General features: G+C 43.8%; 1 protein-coding gene across 1 annotated transcript in view; it reads left to right on the plus strand.

The window, feature by feature from the left end:
- The window catches only part of LOC137323014 (piwi-like protein 4), a 132,322-nt gene that overhangs the window by 99,610 nt on the left and 13,701 nt on the right, over positions 1 to 19,011 (plus strand). The window contains exons 14-18 of the mRNA XM_067986350.1: positions 2,955 to 3,027; positions 5,393 to 5,590; positions 6,232 to 6,332; positions 8,334 to 8,404; positions 17,343 to 17,496. Of these exons, the coding sequence (XP_067842451.1) occupies positions 2,955 to 3,027; positions 5,393 to 5,590; positions 6,232 to 6,332; positions 8,334 to 8,404; positions 17,343 to 17,496 (597 nt within the window). The remainder of the gene's footprint in view (positions 1 to 2,954; positions 3,028 to 5,392; positions 5,591 to 6,231; positions 6,333 to 8,333; positions 8,405 to 17,342; positions 17,497 to 19,011) is intronic.

The raw sequence follows: 19,011 nt of genomic DNA on the forward strand, positions 1-19,011 counted from the left end.
TTTAAAAGAAGTGGCTGTAGAGATAGTGGATGCATTGTTTGGGATATTCCAAAATTCTCTAGACTCTAGAACAGTCCCAGTGGATTGGAAGGTAGCAAATGTAACATTGCTATTCAAGAAAGAAGGGAGAGAGAAAACAGGGAACTTCAGGCCAGTTAGCCTGACATCAGTAGTAGGGAAAATGCTGGAATCTGTTATTAAGGACGTGGTAACGGGACACTTCGAAAATCATAATATGATTAGGCAGAGTCAACACGGCTTTATGAAAGGGAAATCGTGTTTGACAAATCTATTAGAGTTTTTTCAGGATGTAACTACCAGGGTAGATAAGCGGGAACCAGTGGATGTAGTATATTTGGATTTTCAAAAGGCATTCGATAACATGCCACACAAAAAGTTGTTACGCAAGATAAAGGGTCATGGGGTTAGGGGTAACATATTAGCATGGATAGAGGATTGGTTAACGGACAGAAAACAGAGAGTAGGAATAAACGGGTCATTTTCAGGTTGGCAGGCTGTAACTAGTGGGGTGCTGCAAGGATCAGTGTTTGGGCCTCAGCTATTTATGATCTGTATTAATGACTTAGATGAGGGGACCGAGTGTAATGTATCCAAATTTGCTGATGGTACAAAGCTAGGTGGGAAAGTAATCTGTGAGGAGGTCACAAAGAGTCTACAAAGGGATATAGACAGGTTAAGTTATTTTGCAAGATGGTGGCAGATAGAGTATAATGTGGGAAAATATGAGGTTATTCACTTTTGTAGGAAGAATAGAAAAACAGAATATTTTTAAATGGTGAGAAACTATTAAATGTTGGTGTTCAGAGGGAATTGGGTGTCCTCGTACACGAAACAAGAAAGTTAACATGCAGGTACAGCAAACAATTAGGAAGGCAAATGGTATGTTGGTCTTTATTGCAAGGAGGTTGGAGTACAAGGGTAAGGAAGTCTTGCTGCAATTGTACAGGTCTTTGGTGAGACCACACCTGAAGTACTGTATACAGTTTTGGTCTCTTTACCTAAGGAAGGATATACTTGCCTTAGAGGCTGTGCAACAAAAGTTCGCTCGATTGATTCCTGGGATGAGAGGGTTTTCCCATGAGGAGAGATTAAGCAGAGTGGGCCTATACTCTCTGGAGTTTAGAAGAATGAGAGGTGTCCTCACTGAAACATAAGATTCTGAGAGGCTGCTTCCCCTGGCTAGAGAGTCTAGAACTAGAGGACATAGTCTCAAGATGAGGGGTCAGCCATTTAGGACTGAGATGAGGAGGAATTTCTTCACTCAGAGAGTTGTGAATCTTTGGAATTCCCTACCCCAGAGGGCTGTGGATGCTCAGTCATTGTGTATATTCAAGGCTGAGATCGATAGATTTTTGGGCTCTAAGGGAATCAAAGGATACAGGGATTGGGCAGGAAAATGGAGTTGAGGTCGAAGATCAGCCGTGATCTTATTGAATGGCGGAGTAGGCTCGTGGGGCCGTATAGCCTACTCCTGCTCCTATTTCTTATGTTCTTATGTTGCTCAGGGTGTCACCTCATAAGTGGTGGCAATGGCTGTTCCCTCTAAATGGCAAGGTTAGGCAGAATACAACAACAAGTCTTGATACCCGCTCAACTGAGTACTGCAGGGCTTCTCCAGATCGCTCCAGGCAGCAGAAACGTTGTTTGAGGACGCCTGTAGTCTGCTCAATGATGTTCTGTGTGGCAGCATGGCTCCAGTTGTAGGCCTGCTGTGCACATGTGTGTGCGGTCTGGACCGGAGTCATGAGCCACTTCATGAGGGCATAACCATTATCGCCCAGTAGCCAGCTTTTAACTTGTTGTGCTGGTTGAAATATAGGTGGCATCAGATGGCTGTGGTTCACTAAAGAGGTTGTGACTGAAATTTGTCAACAACTGCAGCCTCAGAGCAGGGCAAGAACAGCATTGCCTGTGGCTATCAAGGTAACCGCGGCACTTAATTTTTAAGGCTCTGGCTCCTTTCAGGCTGCTGCTGGAGATATAAGCAACATCTCACTTTTTGCAGTGCACTGCTATATAAGGAGGTCACTAAGGATCTGTACACACTCAGAAAAAGATTAATCTCATTCCTTCTTACCAGAGACAAGCAGCAGGAGTGATCACAAGAGTTTGCTCGCATTGCAAGTTTCCCCATGGTGCAGGATGCCATTGACTGCACCCATATTGCTATGCATGCTCCACATCTGAACTCGGCTACATTCATGAACAGAAAGGGATTCCACTCCCTCAATGTGCAGCTGGTGTGCGACCACCCACAGCACATCATACAGGTCAATGCTCGCTATCCTGGCAGCAGTCATGATTCCTTCATCCTGCGACAGTCCTCCTGCGCATTTCATGTCGGAAGTCCCCGAAACGTTTTCGGGGTTTAGGCATCCGTGTAGCGCCTACAAAATGTGTGCTACACGGCCCAATTTCGCCCCCTGTGTCTTTAACAGATCCATGTTGGCTGTCATTTATTAACCCATGTTCTTCCAAGTGACAATTCATTTTGTCCCAGATTACAGTCTCTAGAAGGCTGACTGGCCTGTAGTTACCAGGTTTATCCCTCTCCCCTTTCTTGAACAGCTGTGTAACATTTGCAACCCTCCAGTCCTCTAGCCCCACACCCATATCCATGAACAAATGGATATGGGAGTGGGGCCAGGATTAAATCCAGGATTAAAAGATTGTGGTCAGAGCCTCCACTATTTCGACCCTTCCCTCAGCAACCTAGGATGCATCCCATTTGGACCAGGTGACTTTTCTACTTTGAGTGCTGCCAACCATTTAAGAACCTCCTTAATAAATAAATAAATATTTATTTCCATATATATTTTCTTTCAATAATAATGCTTGGATGTACATGTTTTCTATTCTCATTGCATTTGGGTTGCTAAACTTATTGCATTAAACAGTTATTTCTTACCATTTGGTTTGTTATGCGTTTACAGGGTGCAAGTAAATGAAAGTCCCACATCCTTAATACAAGCTTTGAGGCATCACATCGAGCCCAGTACTCAGCTGGTAAATATGCAGACTTTATCTGTCATTATTCATTGCTAAGAGGTAGCACAAAGCTTTTTTAAAAAAATAATTTCAACACTACTTTTTTTTTTCATTTGAATATTCTTGGTGAGCACTAGTAACTTAAAATAGGCAGGTTTTCTCTGGATGTAGTGTTCTGACAACCTGTGCTGAGCTTTTGAAGAATGTAACTCTTCCATTTTACGTTGGTTGCACTCTGTACCATAAGTTCACTTCATATTTGTCTCTTGACCAACACCACTAAAAAAATGTATCTGGTCATTATCACATTGTTGTTTGTGGGAGCTTGCTGTCCGCAAATTGGCTGCCACGTTCCCTACACCACAACAGTGATTACACTTCAAAAGTACTCCTTTGGCTGTAAAGCACTTTGGGGTGTCCTGAGGTCGTGAAAGGCGCTATATATAAATGCAAGTCTTAGTATTTGAAAACTAATATATCAGTAACTGCCTATCTAAAATTGATCAGTTAACACCTGAACTTGCAATAAACCCATTGTCCAGCATTGATCAGATAATGTGATAGATACTAATAACCTTAAAATAATTATTTGACTCAGCAAGTTGTTTATTCATGGGCCATTAAATTTGTTGAAACTACGGCACCTATATACTAATTTAAGTTTTACAGTTTACAGCATAGATTTTGTTTTCTCAATTGAAATAGGAAATAACTCTTAACACCTGCCCGTGAAACAAAACACTTGTTTCAATAACCCTGCAGAAAAAGCACACAAAAGTAGGCTCCAAGGGGAGGCACAGTGATCGTAAACAGTAAGAGAGTTGTCAGATTTGTTGTCAGCGAGATGTTTCTGTTACTGATGGGATTTGTGCAAAATGATTTGGGGAAAGGGAGGGGAATGTCTGTGCAAAGGAATATCAGAATGATCTCCAAATGGAAGCCTTGGTAGTTGTGGAGGGGACTGCAATGTCAGCAAGCAACTGAGTTGCGTTTGTTGCCAAAAGGGGACTATGATGGCAGGATTCATTTGGCACCTAACTTGGACGTTAGTCAATTTAAGGGAGCTTTATGAGTTATGCCCACAGCTGGCATAACTCAGTCCTTGGTTACTGAGGGAGGCATAGCCTTCTGAAACATGGCCTGGAGTTAGCAACGAAGTAGCCCATTTGGGTCTGCAGACTGGGCGGCGTGGGTAGTGGGCACCTGCTGTGCCTGTGCAGCCTGCCATCTCTGCGGCGGTCTACCCAGTCCTCTTCTTTCTTCCCAGTGCAGAGGAATGAAGGGGGTGGGATGTGCTAAGGGATACCCCATTTGTTCCAGAGGCTCAGACTGCCCAGATTAAACCTAAAATAATTAAGTTTTAAAATAAACTTTACAAATACTTAAAGAAATTTAAAACCATGAAAATAAACTTTAAAAACTTAAATGCGCTTTAGAAAAATTAAAATTAAAATGTTAAAATAATTACCTGCATGTTGCACCAGGTCCTTTGTGGCCTTTAACTGTGCAGAACTTGAGGCCTGCCACAAGCAGCCACTGAATAGGGGAGGGAAATGGGTCCTCGAAATAAACCTTACCCACCTACTGTTATTTTCTTGTGATGGGTGAAGCACATGTTGGCCAATTAATGACTGCTCCCAGCAGACTCCAAGAAAATGGCTGTGTAAGGATTTTGGGGTGGGGATCTGAATTTGGGACTGGCTGTGCAATTTTCCTCTGTCGCCCTCTCCCCCTGCCAGAAACTGATGACAAAATTCAGGAAAACCTAGCCTAAAATATTTGCACGGCATAAATACTATAAGCTGAATAAAACTATCCATGGATATGATGGGGTATAAATTAGTCTGGTCCTGAAGTGAGGCCCGAGGATCGATAGCAATCAGTCCGCGGGCCTCATCCGCTTACTCGATGTAAACTGGCAGCGCCTCCACAGGCAGCTCACCCCACAGGAGAAAATGATTTACGGCCGCCTGCCTCACCGGTAGCAGTCCTCAGCTAAGTCCCAGGAGAGGGGTATGAGCTGGCCCTGGGGGTAGGGGCGGCGGTGATCGTGTCTCCTATGGGGTCGGGGGAGCACTCCTGCTCCTCTTAGCTCAATAGGAAGGTGTTCTTGGATTTTAAAAAAAAATCTTACCCTTGGTTGGCGGCCACAGGGGCCGCTGAAGAATCCTGAGTGGGGCAGGCCTGTCGCCAGCCCCGCTCATGAGGTGACCAATCGCTCCAAGGAGTCCTTTAACAGGTGCTAGGCCCCTAATTTACATATTGAAGGGCCTAGAGCCTGTTTTGGGTGTCTGCCCGGGAGCGCCTGAAGAATGGTGCAACACATACTAATTTCTTCCCTGATATGTTCTTCACAACTGATGATCCTTTTCTTGAATTGTAGGTGTTGTGCATCCTGTCCTCAAATCAGAAGGATAATTATGACTGCATAAAGAAATTCTTGTGCGTAGAAATGCCAACTCCAAGTCAGTGTGTGGTGGCCCGTACTTTGAACAAGGCGAATATGATGAGTATTGTCACTAAAATTGCTTTGCAGATGTCCTGCAAAATAGGTGGAGAATTGTGGATGGTAGAGATTCCCGTGAGTACTCAGTCCAAGATCTTGCCTAAAGCTAGAGTTTGTCTTTTTTGATACTTTGTAATTGGCCTGCATTGAATTCAACTTGTCCACTGTTCCCTTTTAAGTTGCATTAACAATCTGATCACTTCTAAACATTTCTATACATTTTTTTCAAGTATTCTCTAAATGGATGCTCCCTTGAATCTATCTGATTGCAGATGGTTGATTTTCGACACGTACATTTGCATTAGTTACATTAATGCTGCTCCACTTTTCTGTATTTTTGGTCTGTATAATGAGTTTTCACATTTTAGTGAATTTGGGGATTTTATGCCATTAATACAAGTTGCTAAAGAAATATGTGGGCAGATTATTGGCTGTTTTCCATCATGATTACCCAAGTCATTATCATCAGTGAGGATGGAAGCTGTACTTGCCTGCAGTCCCATACTTGTTCAGGCCATATTCCCAGATGTACAGAAAGATCCTGTGATCAAAGACCCATAGAAAGAGGAAATGCAGCAACTTCCTCTATAATTTGAAGTTTACACACAGATTTGTTATATTTTTTCTTCTTATTTAACTCTTATATTATTGGTAGTACATTTGCATGTGAGTGATGTGTTTTGTGCTAATTTCAGAAATTAAACTTTATTCTACAGTTAAAATCTCTGATGGTGATTGGTATTGACGTTAACCGTGATACACTCAAAAAGGGGATATATGTTGGATTTGTGGCAAGTATCAACAGCACAATCACAAAGTAAGTTCAGTTTAGACTCATTGTGGGATGGGGGGTGGAGGGGGGAAGTTTTAACCCCCAAGAACGGGTGGGTAAGGGGCAGGTGGATACATAAAATAATTGATTTTTATGTGCGACCGCAACCCGGCTCCAACTTCCGGGTTTAAAGGTGGCGCGTTTGGATGCGTGGGAGTAACCTACTCGCTGCAGTCAGGACCCTAGGCAGGCGGCTAGATATCACAGCAGTTAACATCCTTTTGAGACGTTAATTAGGTCTTTTTAAATTGATTTTTATTGTCCTTTAAATTTAACGTCTCCAGCGCGGGTTTCCCAGGGCTTGTGAATCTTGTCAGTGAAAAGGAGGCGAGAAGGTCCAGATCATGAGGTAAATGCCTTTATTGGACTGTTTGTGGGCCAGGAGGAGCAGGAGTGTTTCCTTCAGCCCAACAAACTTACCTGCCATGATCGGACCCCCACAAACGGCCGCCCCCCCCCACCCTGAATGTTGGAGACCCACTCCACCCCCATGCTCTGTCCGAGACTCCCCCCGATGTCTGACTGCTCACCTCCACAACGATCTCCGACTCACCCCACCCACCGCACCGTGATCGCTCCCCCCATCCAACCCCAAAGATCTCAATCTCTCCGTGGCCCCTCCATACAAACTCCGGCTTACCTTCCATCTGCTCCCTGGCTGCTTTCCCGCACGACAGGCAACCAGCCTATCAATCAAGCTGGCTATCGGGCGAGAAACCATTTGAAAAATTTTAAAACAGATCCTACCGTTAAGTTCGGTAGGATCTGCGAGAAACCCTTACTTCCGGGTCCACAAACCCTCCCTCCCTCCATCTTTCCTGGCTCCAAATTAAAATTCAGGCCATCTTACCAAATGTCAACCCCTCAAGTATTACATTTCTATGGCAACTTTCAGAATACATGCATGCTTTTGTCCTCCAGTAGTAATTTCTGCTAAGATTTTCTGATGCTCGATCTTTCCAGGACCCAGATATGCTGGGTCCAGGACTTGTGCCTAAGATTACTGTGGTCATTGTTGGGGGAGAAACATCCAATCACCCCAAACAAAGCCATTGACATTGAAGGGGCAGAGCTCTCAGGAGTTCCTGCATCTTTAGCCTTTCATAAGCCTGATGCTTCTTCTGAAATCTGCTGAAAAGGAAGAGGCCTAATGGCCTCATGATCAGGGTTAAGTGAGGTCCACCTTGGAGGTCCAGGCCTGCGTAGTGGCCTGGATCCCTGAAGAAAGACAAGGAATTCTTTTTAGTTGTTTTTATCAAACCACATACAAAGAGGGCTAAGAACCACATTCATTCTTCTTTCTGACAAGGGCAGGGCCTGGGCGAAGCTGGGAAACCATTACCAACACCCCCCCCCCCCCCGCCCAAATCCAGATGGCAGCAGAGTTTCTGGACTGTGTGAGATGTGTTTCTAGTGAATTTCTAGTGCTTTTTGGTTGCACTGCCCTTGTCCCACACTGGGCGGGGGGATTGGGGGGAGAGGAAAATATGCCTCATAACATCTGAAAGATTTGCAAACCAAAACTGTGTCAGCTGTGAAGATATAAATGTCCTTGCACTTTGAAATACATTACTGTTGACAGCAGCTTATAAAATGTATATCTGAAGGAAGAATTACAGTGAAGGTTGGATTGTTTTTGCGTTTCCTGTAAATTTCCACTGTCTGTTACTATATATATATATGACAGAAGAAAGTCTTTTTCAATTGAAGTAATTCTTAACCCAAAAAGAAAATATTTCCCATTGAGATGTGGTATAGCATTTGGATGTTTTTTGGCCAGTGAATTGTTAATTCCCATTTCATCTTATCTGATACATCAACATGGATGCATAGTTCAACCATTTAAAACAGATTTAACCCTTTTTTCCTGTTTCTTAATCAATCTTACAATTGATCAGTGTAATAATCAGAAAAGTTCAATGGTGTGAATTTGAAGTCATAGTGTTACTTTTGTCTTGGATTGACTGGATGGATTGTTTTCTGCAGATGGTTTTCCCGCTGTGTCTTCCAGTCTTCCAGTGTAGAGGTGGCTGATTGTTTGAAGGTTTGCATGAAAGGTACTGATTTTTACCCCCTTTTTACTTTTTTCATCCTATTAAAAATAAGCACTGTAAATTTTGGATGCTGATGGCACATGTATAGCTATTTGGGTATTATAATGTAGCGGTTATGGAGTTGGATGATGACCCAGCATTTGTAAGTTCAAAATCTACTTTAACAAATTGATGAAATTGAACTAAAAAAAATCTGATAATTTGTGGGCTAGAGCTGTACCAGACCTTAAGCATGAAAGTTTCTGGATTGTGTAAAACCTCAACTGGTTCACTAATGTCCTGTGTGTGTGTGCGTGTATGTGTGAGAGAGAGAGTGAGGAGGCTGTCACTAATGCTCTGCGTTACGGAGAAGCTTTCTCTGATAATGATGCAAAGAATGGCTTTGGACTCTGCCATCTGGAACAAATCTCCGGAGATTCTTTACAGTGCCTTCATATGGTTCTAATGCTGTGCAAGCATTTGTCTTTTTGTGGCAGGAATGCTGAGAACATTGTCTGAATGCTCAATAGCCAGGTCTGATATCTCCTAAGCCTCTGCTCAAGTACATCACATTTCACCTCCAATATCTCTCAATTCCAATTGAGTTGTGAATCACCTTGGGCCCGATAATAATGCAGAGGAGGGATCTAAAGGGACAGGGGGGGGCGGTGGCGTTAACGCGCGACAAACACACAACATCGTGGGATGCATAGGAATGTCTGATTTCAATAGGGATGCTTCATTATCATTTAATTCTGGGCTTTGCGTCTCCACTGCGTGTGAGCAGGCGTGATGCGGACCAGCATGACACAATTTCACCTCGACTATTTAAAGGGCCACTTCACAGATGTAGTGTGGAGGAGGTTTGAAGTTCTGTGGATTGTGTCGTATGAAGTTCAAGTTGAGAGATGGAATCAAGGTGAGCAAAGGCTGCACCCAGAATCAATTGCACTTCCCTGGACGTACTGCTGGGTGCAGTAAAGGAGAGAAAGGAGGTCCTCTTCCCTAGCAATGGGAAAAAAAACTGCTACCTCAACAAAGAAGGCGTGGTTGGAGGTGGTCCAAGAAGTGAGCAGCAGAAGTTTTGTCATGAGGACTTGGATGCGTTTTAATGACCAAGCCAAGTTAGGAAAGGTGAGCAAAGTCGCTCTGTCTTGTCAAGCGTACTCCATTCACATCACTCCTCACAGCCACTTAAGTTTCAGTAGCACCCATCATTTCCTTTCTATGCACTTCCTCACCTCCTCCTTCCTCCAGCCACCACTGACTCTCACCCAAATCCTTATGTAATGTGATACCACCTCAGTCAGCTCCCAATGATTCTCAGCACACGTCATCAAAAATATGCCAGTGCCATTCACGATGATAGTCACCCTTACCGAATGCATTGCATCCATCGGATGCACACGTGCCTTACAGCCACTCATAAGTCTGTCATACCCCCTTGTAGAAGAAGAGAGCGCAAAATACAAGGGAGAGGGAGAAGGAGAGGACCGGAGGTGGACCCCACAGATCGTGGAGCTCACAAATGCCAAACAGGAGGCTTTGGGCATAAGCGGCACATCAGCGTCCCTGACCATCGGAGATGGAGAGATTGTGACTTCATTGCTGCAAGGTGACAAAATTAATCTACGCAATCCACATCTCCTACAAAACTAAGTCACCTTGACTTGAATTCAGCACCGGGTGAAATATGATCACCGTAATCATGCTGAGTTACAACATTTTTACATTTCCGTGATTAAATAATATCCGACTCTTCTCTTCTCCAAGGCCATCATGTGAAAAACAGCAGCCCCTGCCCAAACATGACTAGGATTCCTCAGAGGAGCTCATTCCTTCTGAGAGCGCTCCGTCACAGGACACATGCCAACCAGGCACAAGCACAGATACGAGCACTGCGGTGAGTCCTGTTGTACAGTGAGGTGGGTTCTCACCTGGTGAATCACAGTTCACAAGTGAGCATGAGCAGAGAGTGGTGTTAGGGACAGCTGTGGAGAGTCCGTGTCGGGGGGCGCATTCCTCTCCAAGCTCTGCTCATTTGGACATAGATGCTGAACCCTGGAGGCCATCAATGAAAAGGCGAGTGATAGAGGGATCAGTAGGAAATTTGCGAGGTACTGGCAGATGTGCTAGGCACAGTGTCCATAATAGCACAGAGGATGTAGGACCCCAGCTCAAGCATTTGTGGATTGATGTCGCAAGCCATTGCAAGGATGTCTTCTATGGATAGAGTGGCCTCCTTGGTGGAACTTCAATCGCGGCACACTAATCAGTCCCTGCAGGCCCTGACCATGGCCATGCCTTAAAAGGGATCACAGGTACCTTAGCCGTGGCCTTACAAGGCGTCACTGATCTGCACCAAGATGCTCCCCCGCAGAGAGGTCCCAGTATGCAAACAGCAAGTGTCACTACGCGCGCTGAGTTTCTACCTGTCCTACACACTGAGAAGGCTGGGTCTGGCCACGCTGGCCGAGCAGATGCAGGACGTCCCATCCAGCTGGACCGTACCCCACCGCCTGTCCCAGGTGGAGAAGTTACTTAGGAGGAACCCCTTCGACCACAAGGCCATCAGACAGTGGTCGACATGGAACGTTCTGAGAGCCCTGCGAGGAAAGGAGAGGGTGGATCCCTGACCAGACGGTGGATGCCATATGGCAGAATGTCTCATCGCCAGAACTGACCAACAGGCACCAGGATGTAGCGTGGATGGTGGTGAGAGGGGCCCTCCCAGTGCGGTCCTTCCAACACGCACGGAATCTTAGCACCACCGCGACTGCCCTCGAGGCTGCGGTGGGGAGGAGACCATTGTTCACCTCCTGATGGACTGCCCCTTTGCATAGAGGGTGTGGAGAGAGATGCGTTGGTATCTGTCCCGGTTCATCCACAACAGTTCGATAACGCAGAATGCTGTGCTCTATGGGTTGTTCCCCGGGGGACACACTGAGACAGATATCACCTGCGACTGGAAGATCATCAACTCAGTGAAGGAGGCCCTTTGGTCCGCCCGAAACCTGCTGGTCTTCCAGCTGAAGGAGCTATCCGCGACCGAGTGTTGCCGACCGGCACACTCCAAAGTCCAGGAGTACGTGCTGCGGGACCCACTAAAATGAGGTGTGACCTACGCAAAGGCTCTATGGGGAAAGGCCACCGTGTAAGGCCATCCCACCTTGTATTGTACAGCATGTATTATTAGATATGTACTGTGTTTAAATTGTAATATTGAAATCGTATTGTGTGCGGTCCATGTTGTATTGTTTTGAATGGTATCGCCTTGGAATTGTGGTATCTTTAAATTTCATGAAATAAAGTATATTTTGAAATTAAAAAAACGTGCCGCTGGCCCAGGAGAGGGATGATGGCGAAAGGGGACATGGAAGTGGGAACTGCACTCAAAGCATTCCCACGTCTCACTCGTTGCCCCCCCACCAACCAGTACCCAACATGCGGCTTCGTCTCCCGATGGCCGAGTCTACCCCTGCACAGTTGCTGGTTGCGCAGTCTTTGGCAGGGCCCTCACGGACTCCAACACCAAGAGGTCATCAGCCGCGAACGTCTCAGAAGTCAGAGCAGGGATCAGAGCAGCCTGCCTCTATCACTGCTGAAGCCACAGGGATTGCACCACGTAGGAACGGTAGGGAAAGGAAGAGAAAAGTTTTGTAGTTCACTGAGGGATTGCACATGGGTGTTTCTGAAAACATCATGTTAGTAAGTATGATTTGTTTATTTATTCACATTAAAATTTATTAATTTGCACCAATTTCCCATGTTCACCATTCTTACCTGGCGAGTGACAAATCGGGTTTTTAGTTGCTTGGTGATGAATTGACTGAGACCAATTGGTGCATGTGCAATCGGTGCATGGTCCTTACAGGACTGCTTTGTGTCAGTGGCGGGGGTGGAGGGGAGAGGGGGCAGGGGAGGTGATAGTTACTTTGGTCCAGTGTGAGTGACTAACTGAACCTTCGAGCTATTAGGACATCCCTGGCATCTCGAGCAGCAATGTGAGCGGTTGGTGTGGTGTTGGATGTCCCATCTTCATCTTCCTCCACTTCTTCGTCCTCCTCCTATCCATTGGAATCCTCATCAGATGAAGATAAAGAGGCTTGTTCCTTCTCCACCGCTGGTATTTGCTGCTGCGCTATGTTGTGCAGAACGCTGCACACCACAATTATCCTAGAGACCTTCGCTGGCTAGTACTGAAGGGCACCTCCAGACCTGTCCAGGCACCTGAAGCGCATCTTGGGCCTGCCGATGGCTTGCTCGATGACACATCTGGTTGTCATATGGCTGGTGTTGTAGCGCCCTTGGGGTTCATTGGTGGGGTTCCTCGGAGGTATCAGTAGCCAGGTTTGAAGGAGGTATCCTTTGGCGTCTAATAGTTACCCCTTAAGGATGGTCCCAGGTACGAACAGGTTGGGGATGTTGGACTGCTGCAGTATGAAAGTACCATGGCAGCTCCCAGGGAATCTGGCGCAGCCCTGCATGAACCTTTTCTTGTGGTTGCACATCAGCTGAACATTGATGGAATGAAATCCCTTGCAGTTGACGAATGCTCCTGGTTGATCTTATGGTGCTTGGATTACCACTTGTGTGCAATCGATAGCACACTGTTCCTGTGGGATGCCAGCCATAGATGCTAATCTGAGTGCCCACCCTATTCTGGCTATTATTATCACAGGAGAAGTTTACATACTTTCCAGCCCTGAAAAACAATCCATCCGTCACCTGCCTTATGCATTTGTGTGCAGCAGATTGAGAGACCCTCGCTATGCCTCCGGTAGCACCCTGGAAGGAACCAGAGGCAAAATAATTGAGGGTGGTGGTGACTTACACAGCCACTGGTAATGCGTGGCCACCAGGGCCAGCAGGCAGCAGGTCTTCTTCTAGGAGGCTACAGATGTCTGCGACCACCTGACGTGACAATCTCAGCCTTTAGAAGCACTGCTCCAGGAAGCTGAGCCTCTGTAGATCCTGTTAGGTGGGCAGTGCCTCCTGTGAACTCGACCCCTCTGTTGCTCCCCTCTTTGTTGTCCACCTGCAGCTCCTTCCACAACACGACCTTGCTGCCGATGATGTTGATTGTCTTCCTCATCCGAAGTCCAATGAAAAGCCGCCATGGCGCCACCCAACCTGAACCCCGGAAGACCCGTGAAGGAGGCGTTAATTTCAAATCGCTGTCAAAATCTCATGAAAGGATCCTCATTAACATGTTATAATCACTGACCCGCCTCTCCAGAGCGGGTTACTCTGACGCATTCAAACCCTGCGCGGTTAAACTGGAAGTAGGCACGTTCACGGCAACTTGGGGTTGGGTTTCAGAATTTTGTCAATTTAACCCTCTCCTGCTATTTGTGGGGGTGTTCAAATTCCCCCCCTTATGTCAATTCCTCATTTAGATTATCTATCACCATGAATTAACCTAATTGAACTGGTGAGTGCAAGTGAAAGGGTTCATGACGGAGTGAGCCAATTTCTTTTGGCAGTGCCAGATGCTGAAGGTTCTTGAATAGTTTTTTTTCTTTCTCTGACATTGTTCTTTCTTACGGTTTCTGTGGAAATAAGAAGTAGTTTCCTGCTGACTACTTTTTCCTACCTGTTAGGCTCATGTAAGGATCTCCTCAGAGTATGAGCCTCGAAAAAGAAAAAGCATTTCTGATCTTTGATCATTTGTATTTAGTCAGCACAAAACAGGCCCTCCAATATCCTCCATTGGAGAGGAGTCATTGGAGTAAGGGAGTTGCCACTCACTACCTATGCCATTTCCTTCAACATGATTCTATCTGCTATATTGGCGGGTCTCTTGCTACCCACTATTCCATCCCCCCACACCTAATTTCAGTTAGAGGATTATTTATGTCACTTGTTGAGAAGTTCCAGGCTCTTCTAACTAGATCCTGATTGAAGCATATCTTCACCTTGCTGCATGCTGATTCTGCTTGAAGAGCAGTCCAGCTTCTGTCTTCACAGTAGAAGACACAAAAAGCATACCAAAAATAGTGGGGAACCAAGGGGCGAATGAGAGTGAGGAACTTTAAAAAAATTAATATCAGTAGAGAAAAAGTGCTAGACAAACTAATGGGACTAAAAACTGACAAATCCCTTGGATGATCTACATCTGAGGGTTCGAAAAGAGGTGGCTGCAGAGATAGTGGATGCATTGGTTGTGATCTTCCAAAATTCCCTAAATTCTAGAATGGTCCCAGTGGATTGGAACATAGCAAATGTAACACCGCTATTGAAGAAAGGAGGGAGAGAGAATACAGGGAACTACAGACCAGTTAGCCTGACATCGGTCGTCGGGAAAATGCTGGAATCCATTATTAAGAAAGTAGTAACAGGGCACTTAGAAAATCATAATATGATTAGGCAGAGTCAACATGCTTTTATGAAAGGGAAATTGTGTTTAACAAATTTATTAGAGTGAGGATGTAACTCGCAAGGTAGATAAAGGGGAACCAGTGGATGTAGTATATTTGGATTTCCAAAAGGCATTCGATAAGGTGCCGCATAAAAGGTTGCTATGCAAGATAAGGGCTCATGGGATTGGGGGTAATATCTTAGCATAGATTGGTTAACGGACTGAAAACAAAGAGTAGGGATAAACGGGTAATTTTCAGGTTGGCAGGCTGTAACTAGTGGGGTGCCGCAAGGATCAGTGCTGGGGCCTCAGCTAATTACAGTCTATACTAATGACTTAAGATGCAGGGACCGAGTGTAATGTATCCAAGTTTGCTGACGATACAAAGGTAGTTGGGAAAGAAAGGTGTGAGGAGGACACAACGAGTGTGCAAAGGGATATAGACAGATTAAGTGAGTGGGCAAGAAGGTGGCAGATGGAATATAATGTGGGGAAATATGAGGTTATTCACTTGGGTAGGAAGAATAGAAAAACAGAATATTTTTTAAATGGTGAGAAACAATTAAATGTTGGTGTTTAGAGAGATCTGAGTGTCCTTGTACATGAAACAAGAAAGTTAACATGCAGGTACAGCAAACAATTAGGAAGGCAAATGGTACATTAGCCTTTATTGCAAGGGAGTTGGAGTACAAGAGTAAGGAAGTCTTGCTACAATTGTACAGGGCTTTGGTGAGACCACACCTGGAGTACTGTGTACAGTTTTGGTCTCCTTACCTAAGGAAGGATATACTTGCCTTAGAAGCAGTGCAACAAAGGTTCACTAGATTGATTCCTGGGATGAGAGGGTCGTCCTATGAGGAGAGATTAAGTAGAATGGTTTTATACTCTCTGTAGTTTAGAAGAATGACAGGTGATCTCATTGAAACATATAAGACTGTGAAGGGGCCTGACAGGGTAGATACTGAGAGGCTGTTTCTCCTGGCTGGAGAGTCTAGAACTAGGGGGCACAGTCTCAGGATAAGGTGTCGGTCATTTAAGATTGAGATGAGGAGGAATTTCTTCACTTGTTAATCTTTGGAATTCTCTACCCTTGAGGGCTGTGGATGCTGAGTCATTGAGTATATTCAAGACTGAGATAGATAGATTTTTGGACTCTAGGGGAATCAAGGGATATGGGGATCGGCCGGGAAAGTGGAGTTGAGGCAGAAGATCAGCCATGATCTTATTGAATGGTGGAGCCGGCTTAAGGGGCCGTATGGCCTACTCCTACTCCTATTTCTTGTGTTCTTATGTTCTTAAATGCTTCAGCTACATCCTTGAGTGCTTCCTTACACTAAAACTGCATTAAGCATTAACCAATAAACCATAATGTAACTATAAAAATAATTATCTGTATATTAAATAATCACTGCACCATTTTTGTCCAATACTAACAATATTATTTGTACAGAATACCTCTGCACATTTTTTTTTGCATTTCCTGCCCCTTATGTATTTTATGGGCCTCGTGGTGTAATTAACAAATTGCTGGCGGGACTTGCATCTTTGTCCTGTTCAGCATCAGGGCCATTAGGTGGCTGGATTGTGCGACTTGGAATTTTAGGGCCTAAGAATCAGTAATTAGCTTATGTGCTGCAGATCGCACAATAGAATTCAACATGAGACCATTAAAACAAAGTTATTGAAAACACATTCTGCATTCTATCTTTTCGTAATGAATTTCAAGAACAACGTTTTAGGATACTTCTCTTAACTTGTTGGCCTGATATTTTTAAAAGCAGGATGATTCAGTCCTTAGCAGTGATGAAAAACTTTTTAGTACTTATAGTTGCGGAAATCAGACTGAGACAGAGCATATTTAAAGAGTTATATTTAAACAAAAGTGAAGCAATGAGATATTAAATAAAGTTTGATAGCAGATGTCTTTTATCAATTTGGCATCTTGTCAGAAAGAACAAAACTAAAATTGCCATTTCACACTGTTTCTCCTGAACTAGATCCCTTAATTAGGCTAACAGAATAATTAGTAAAATATTTTAAAATGTTAAATAACCTGTGCAGTTGTTATTTTTGTGCAGGTTTATTTCATATTTTGCCAATTGAAACAATTATTCATTTTTATGCTTCATTTGCCCTGAATTATTTATACCAAAAATCACTGAGGTGTGGTTTAAAATACTGACTGGTACAGTGAAAAGCACATAATCCTTTCACTTCTGGTATCTGGGCATGAATCTAGACTGGTGAGAGGTCATAACGATTGCTGGTGTGGGTAATAGAATAGACACACTTTTATGATAGGAGATGGTCTTCTAAGGAAGAGGTTAAATCACATTGTTGGGGCAGAGTAATCCAACCAGTACTCTGTGGTAAACTGTTGGTGCATCTCCCCTGGGAATGCTTCATGCTGACACTGGATTCCCAGTGAGGTATAGCAAGCACCTTGCAATGGATAAAGTGTTCCATTCACCAGAAATAATAGCCCACAACTTTATGAAGTTAAGGCCCATACAGGTTTGTTGTAAATGTTTTACTTGCTCTAGTGAAACGGTCTGGGAAGTGTTACCTACTTGATTTGATGACTAATGTATTCTTTTATAGGTGCTCTAAACAAATGGCTTGAAGTAAATCACGTCCTGCCTGGCCGCATTGTAGTTTATCGTGATGGTGTAGGGGATGGGCAACTGATGACACTGGTAGACTACGAAGTGCCCCAAATACTGGACAGCTTCAAGGTGGTTAACTCTGACTATAGGTAAGGTTCAGTTTTTTTTTGTCAGAAACACCTAAATATTTTAATTACTTGAACAGTAAGCTCTCTAAATCAATAATTATGCAGTATATATAAATATGGAAGCACTAAAATGTATGTACATTTAGAAAACCGTTGTAAAAATATATCGCTCTAAACCAAGAATGTGATATTTCTGTTTTCTCATTTTCAACTTTCTAAGTTAAAATCTTACTTTTAAAAATAAAAGCTATGTTCATTTGTTCTTTTAATTATAGCAAGTTAATTATGCGCTTCTTGTTTCAGTGTAGAATCATAGGGTTACATTTTCACTTTCATTGCCTGGGTGGTAATCTAGCAGAGCAAATTGCCTGCCTGTTGTGGAACCCGTCCAATTTTCATCCCATTGAAATCAAACAGTAAAGGTGAAAATTGACCCATTGAGTTTGACAGCAGCACAGGAGAAGGCCATTTGGCCCATCACGCTGACTCCCTGAAAGAGCTGTCCACGTGATCTGAATCCCCCTTCCCTTTTCCAAACCGTTTTACATTTTTTCAAATACTCATGCACTTCTCTTTCAAAAGCTATTATGGATTCTGCTTCCATCACCATTCTTAGTGGGGCATTCCATGTCCTAATAATCCTCTGCATAAAAAATTATCCTAACCTTTCCCTTCATTCTTTTGGTGATGTTAAATTTCTTTATGTCTCTGTGAAGCACCTTAGGAATGTTTTTCTATGTTGAAGGCACTATATAAATGCAAGTTGTTATGCGCTCTAGTTACCAACTCACTGACCAATAGAGTTTTTCCCTATTTACATTAGCTAAATCATTTATACTTTTGAATGCCACAATCAGATCTCCTCTTAATCTTCTTTTTCTACTGGAAAGAGCTCCAGTTTCTCCTCATAACTAAAGCCACTTATACATGGTATTGTCTTAGTAAATCTCTTCTAATACCTTCTCCTTGGCTTTGATATCCTTCCTAAAGTAAGGTACCCAAAACTGGATAAATTATTCTAGCTGTGGCATAACCAATTATTTGCATAGCTTTAGCATTACTTCTTTACTTCTGTATTCTATGTCCCCATTTATGAAACCTGAGATACGATACACCTTTTATAGATTTATCAACTTGCCCATCACATTTTAACTATTAATGTATCTGAACCCCTAACTGTCTCTGCTCCCCTACTCCTGAAGTTTTCATTTTATTTTTAATTTGAAAGTGTAGTATACACAATGACAAAGTCTGCATTAATTGGCCTTGGAGAGGCACATAGCCAACTCAGGAAGCCACTGGAAATGGTAAACCAGAAGTGGAAGTGGGCAATCATTTCAGCTCAAGAGTGCGAAAGTGAAAGAAAGTCTTTATATTTATAGTGCCTTTCATGACATCCTAAAGCACTTTATAACCAATAAAGTACATTTGAAGTGCAGTCACTGTTGTAATGTAGGAAACACGTGTTATAGAAGTGTACAAGGTTAACATCTGTAATATATTTTAAAAATTTACCACTACACACTGTGCCACTCG

This window comes from Heptranchias perlo, chromosome 6, assembly GCF_035084215.1.
Source record: "Heptranchias perlo isolate sHepPer1 chromosome 6, sHepPer1.hap1, whole genome shotgun sequence".
Lineage (NCBI taxonomy): Eukaryota > Metazoa > Chordata > Chondrichthyes > Hexanchiformes > Hexanchidae > Heptranchias > Heptranchias perlo.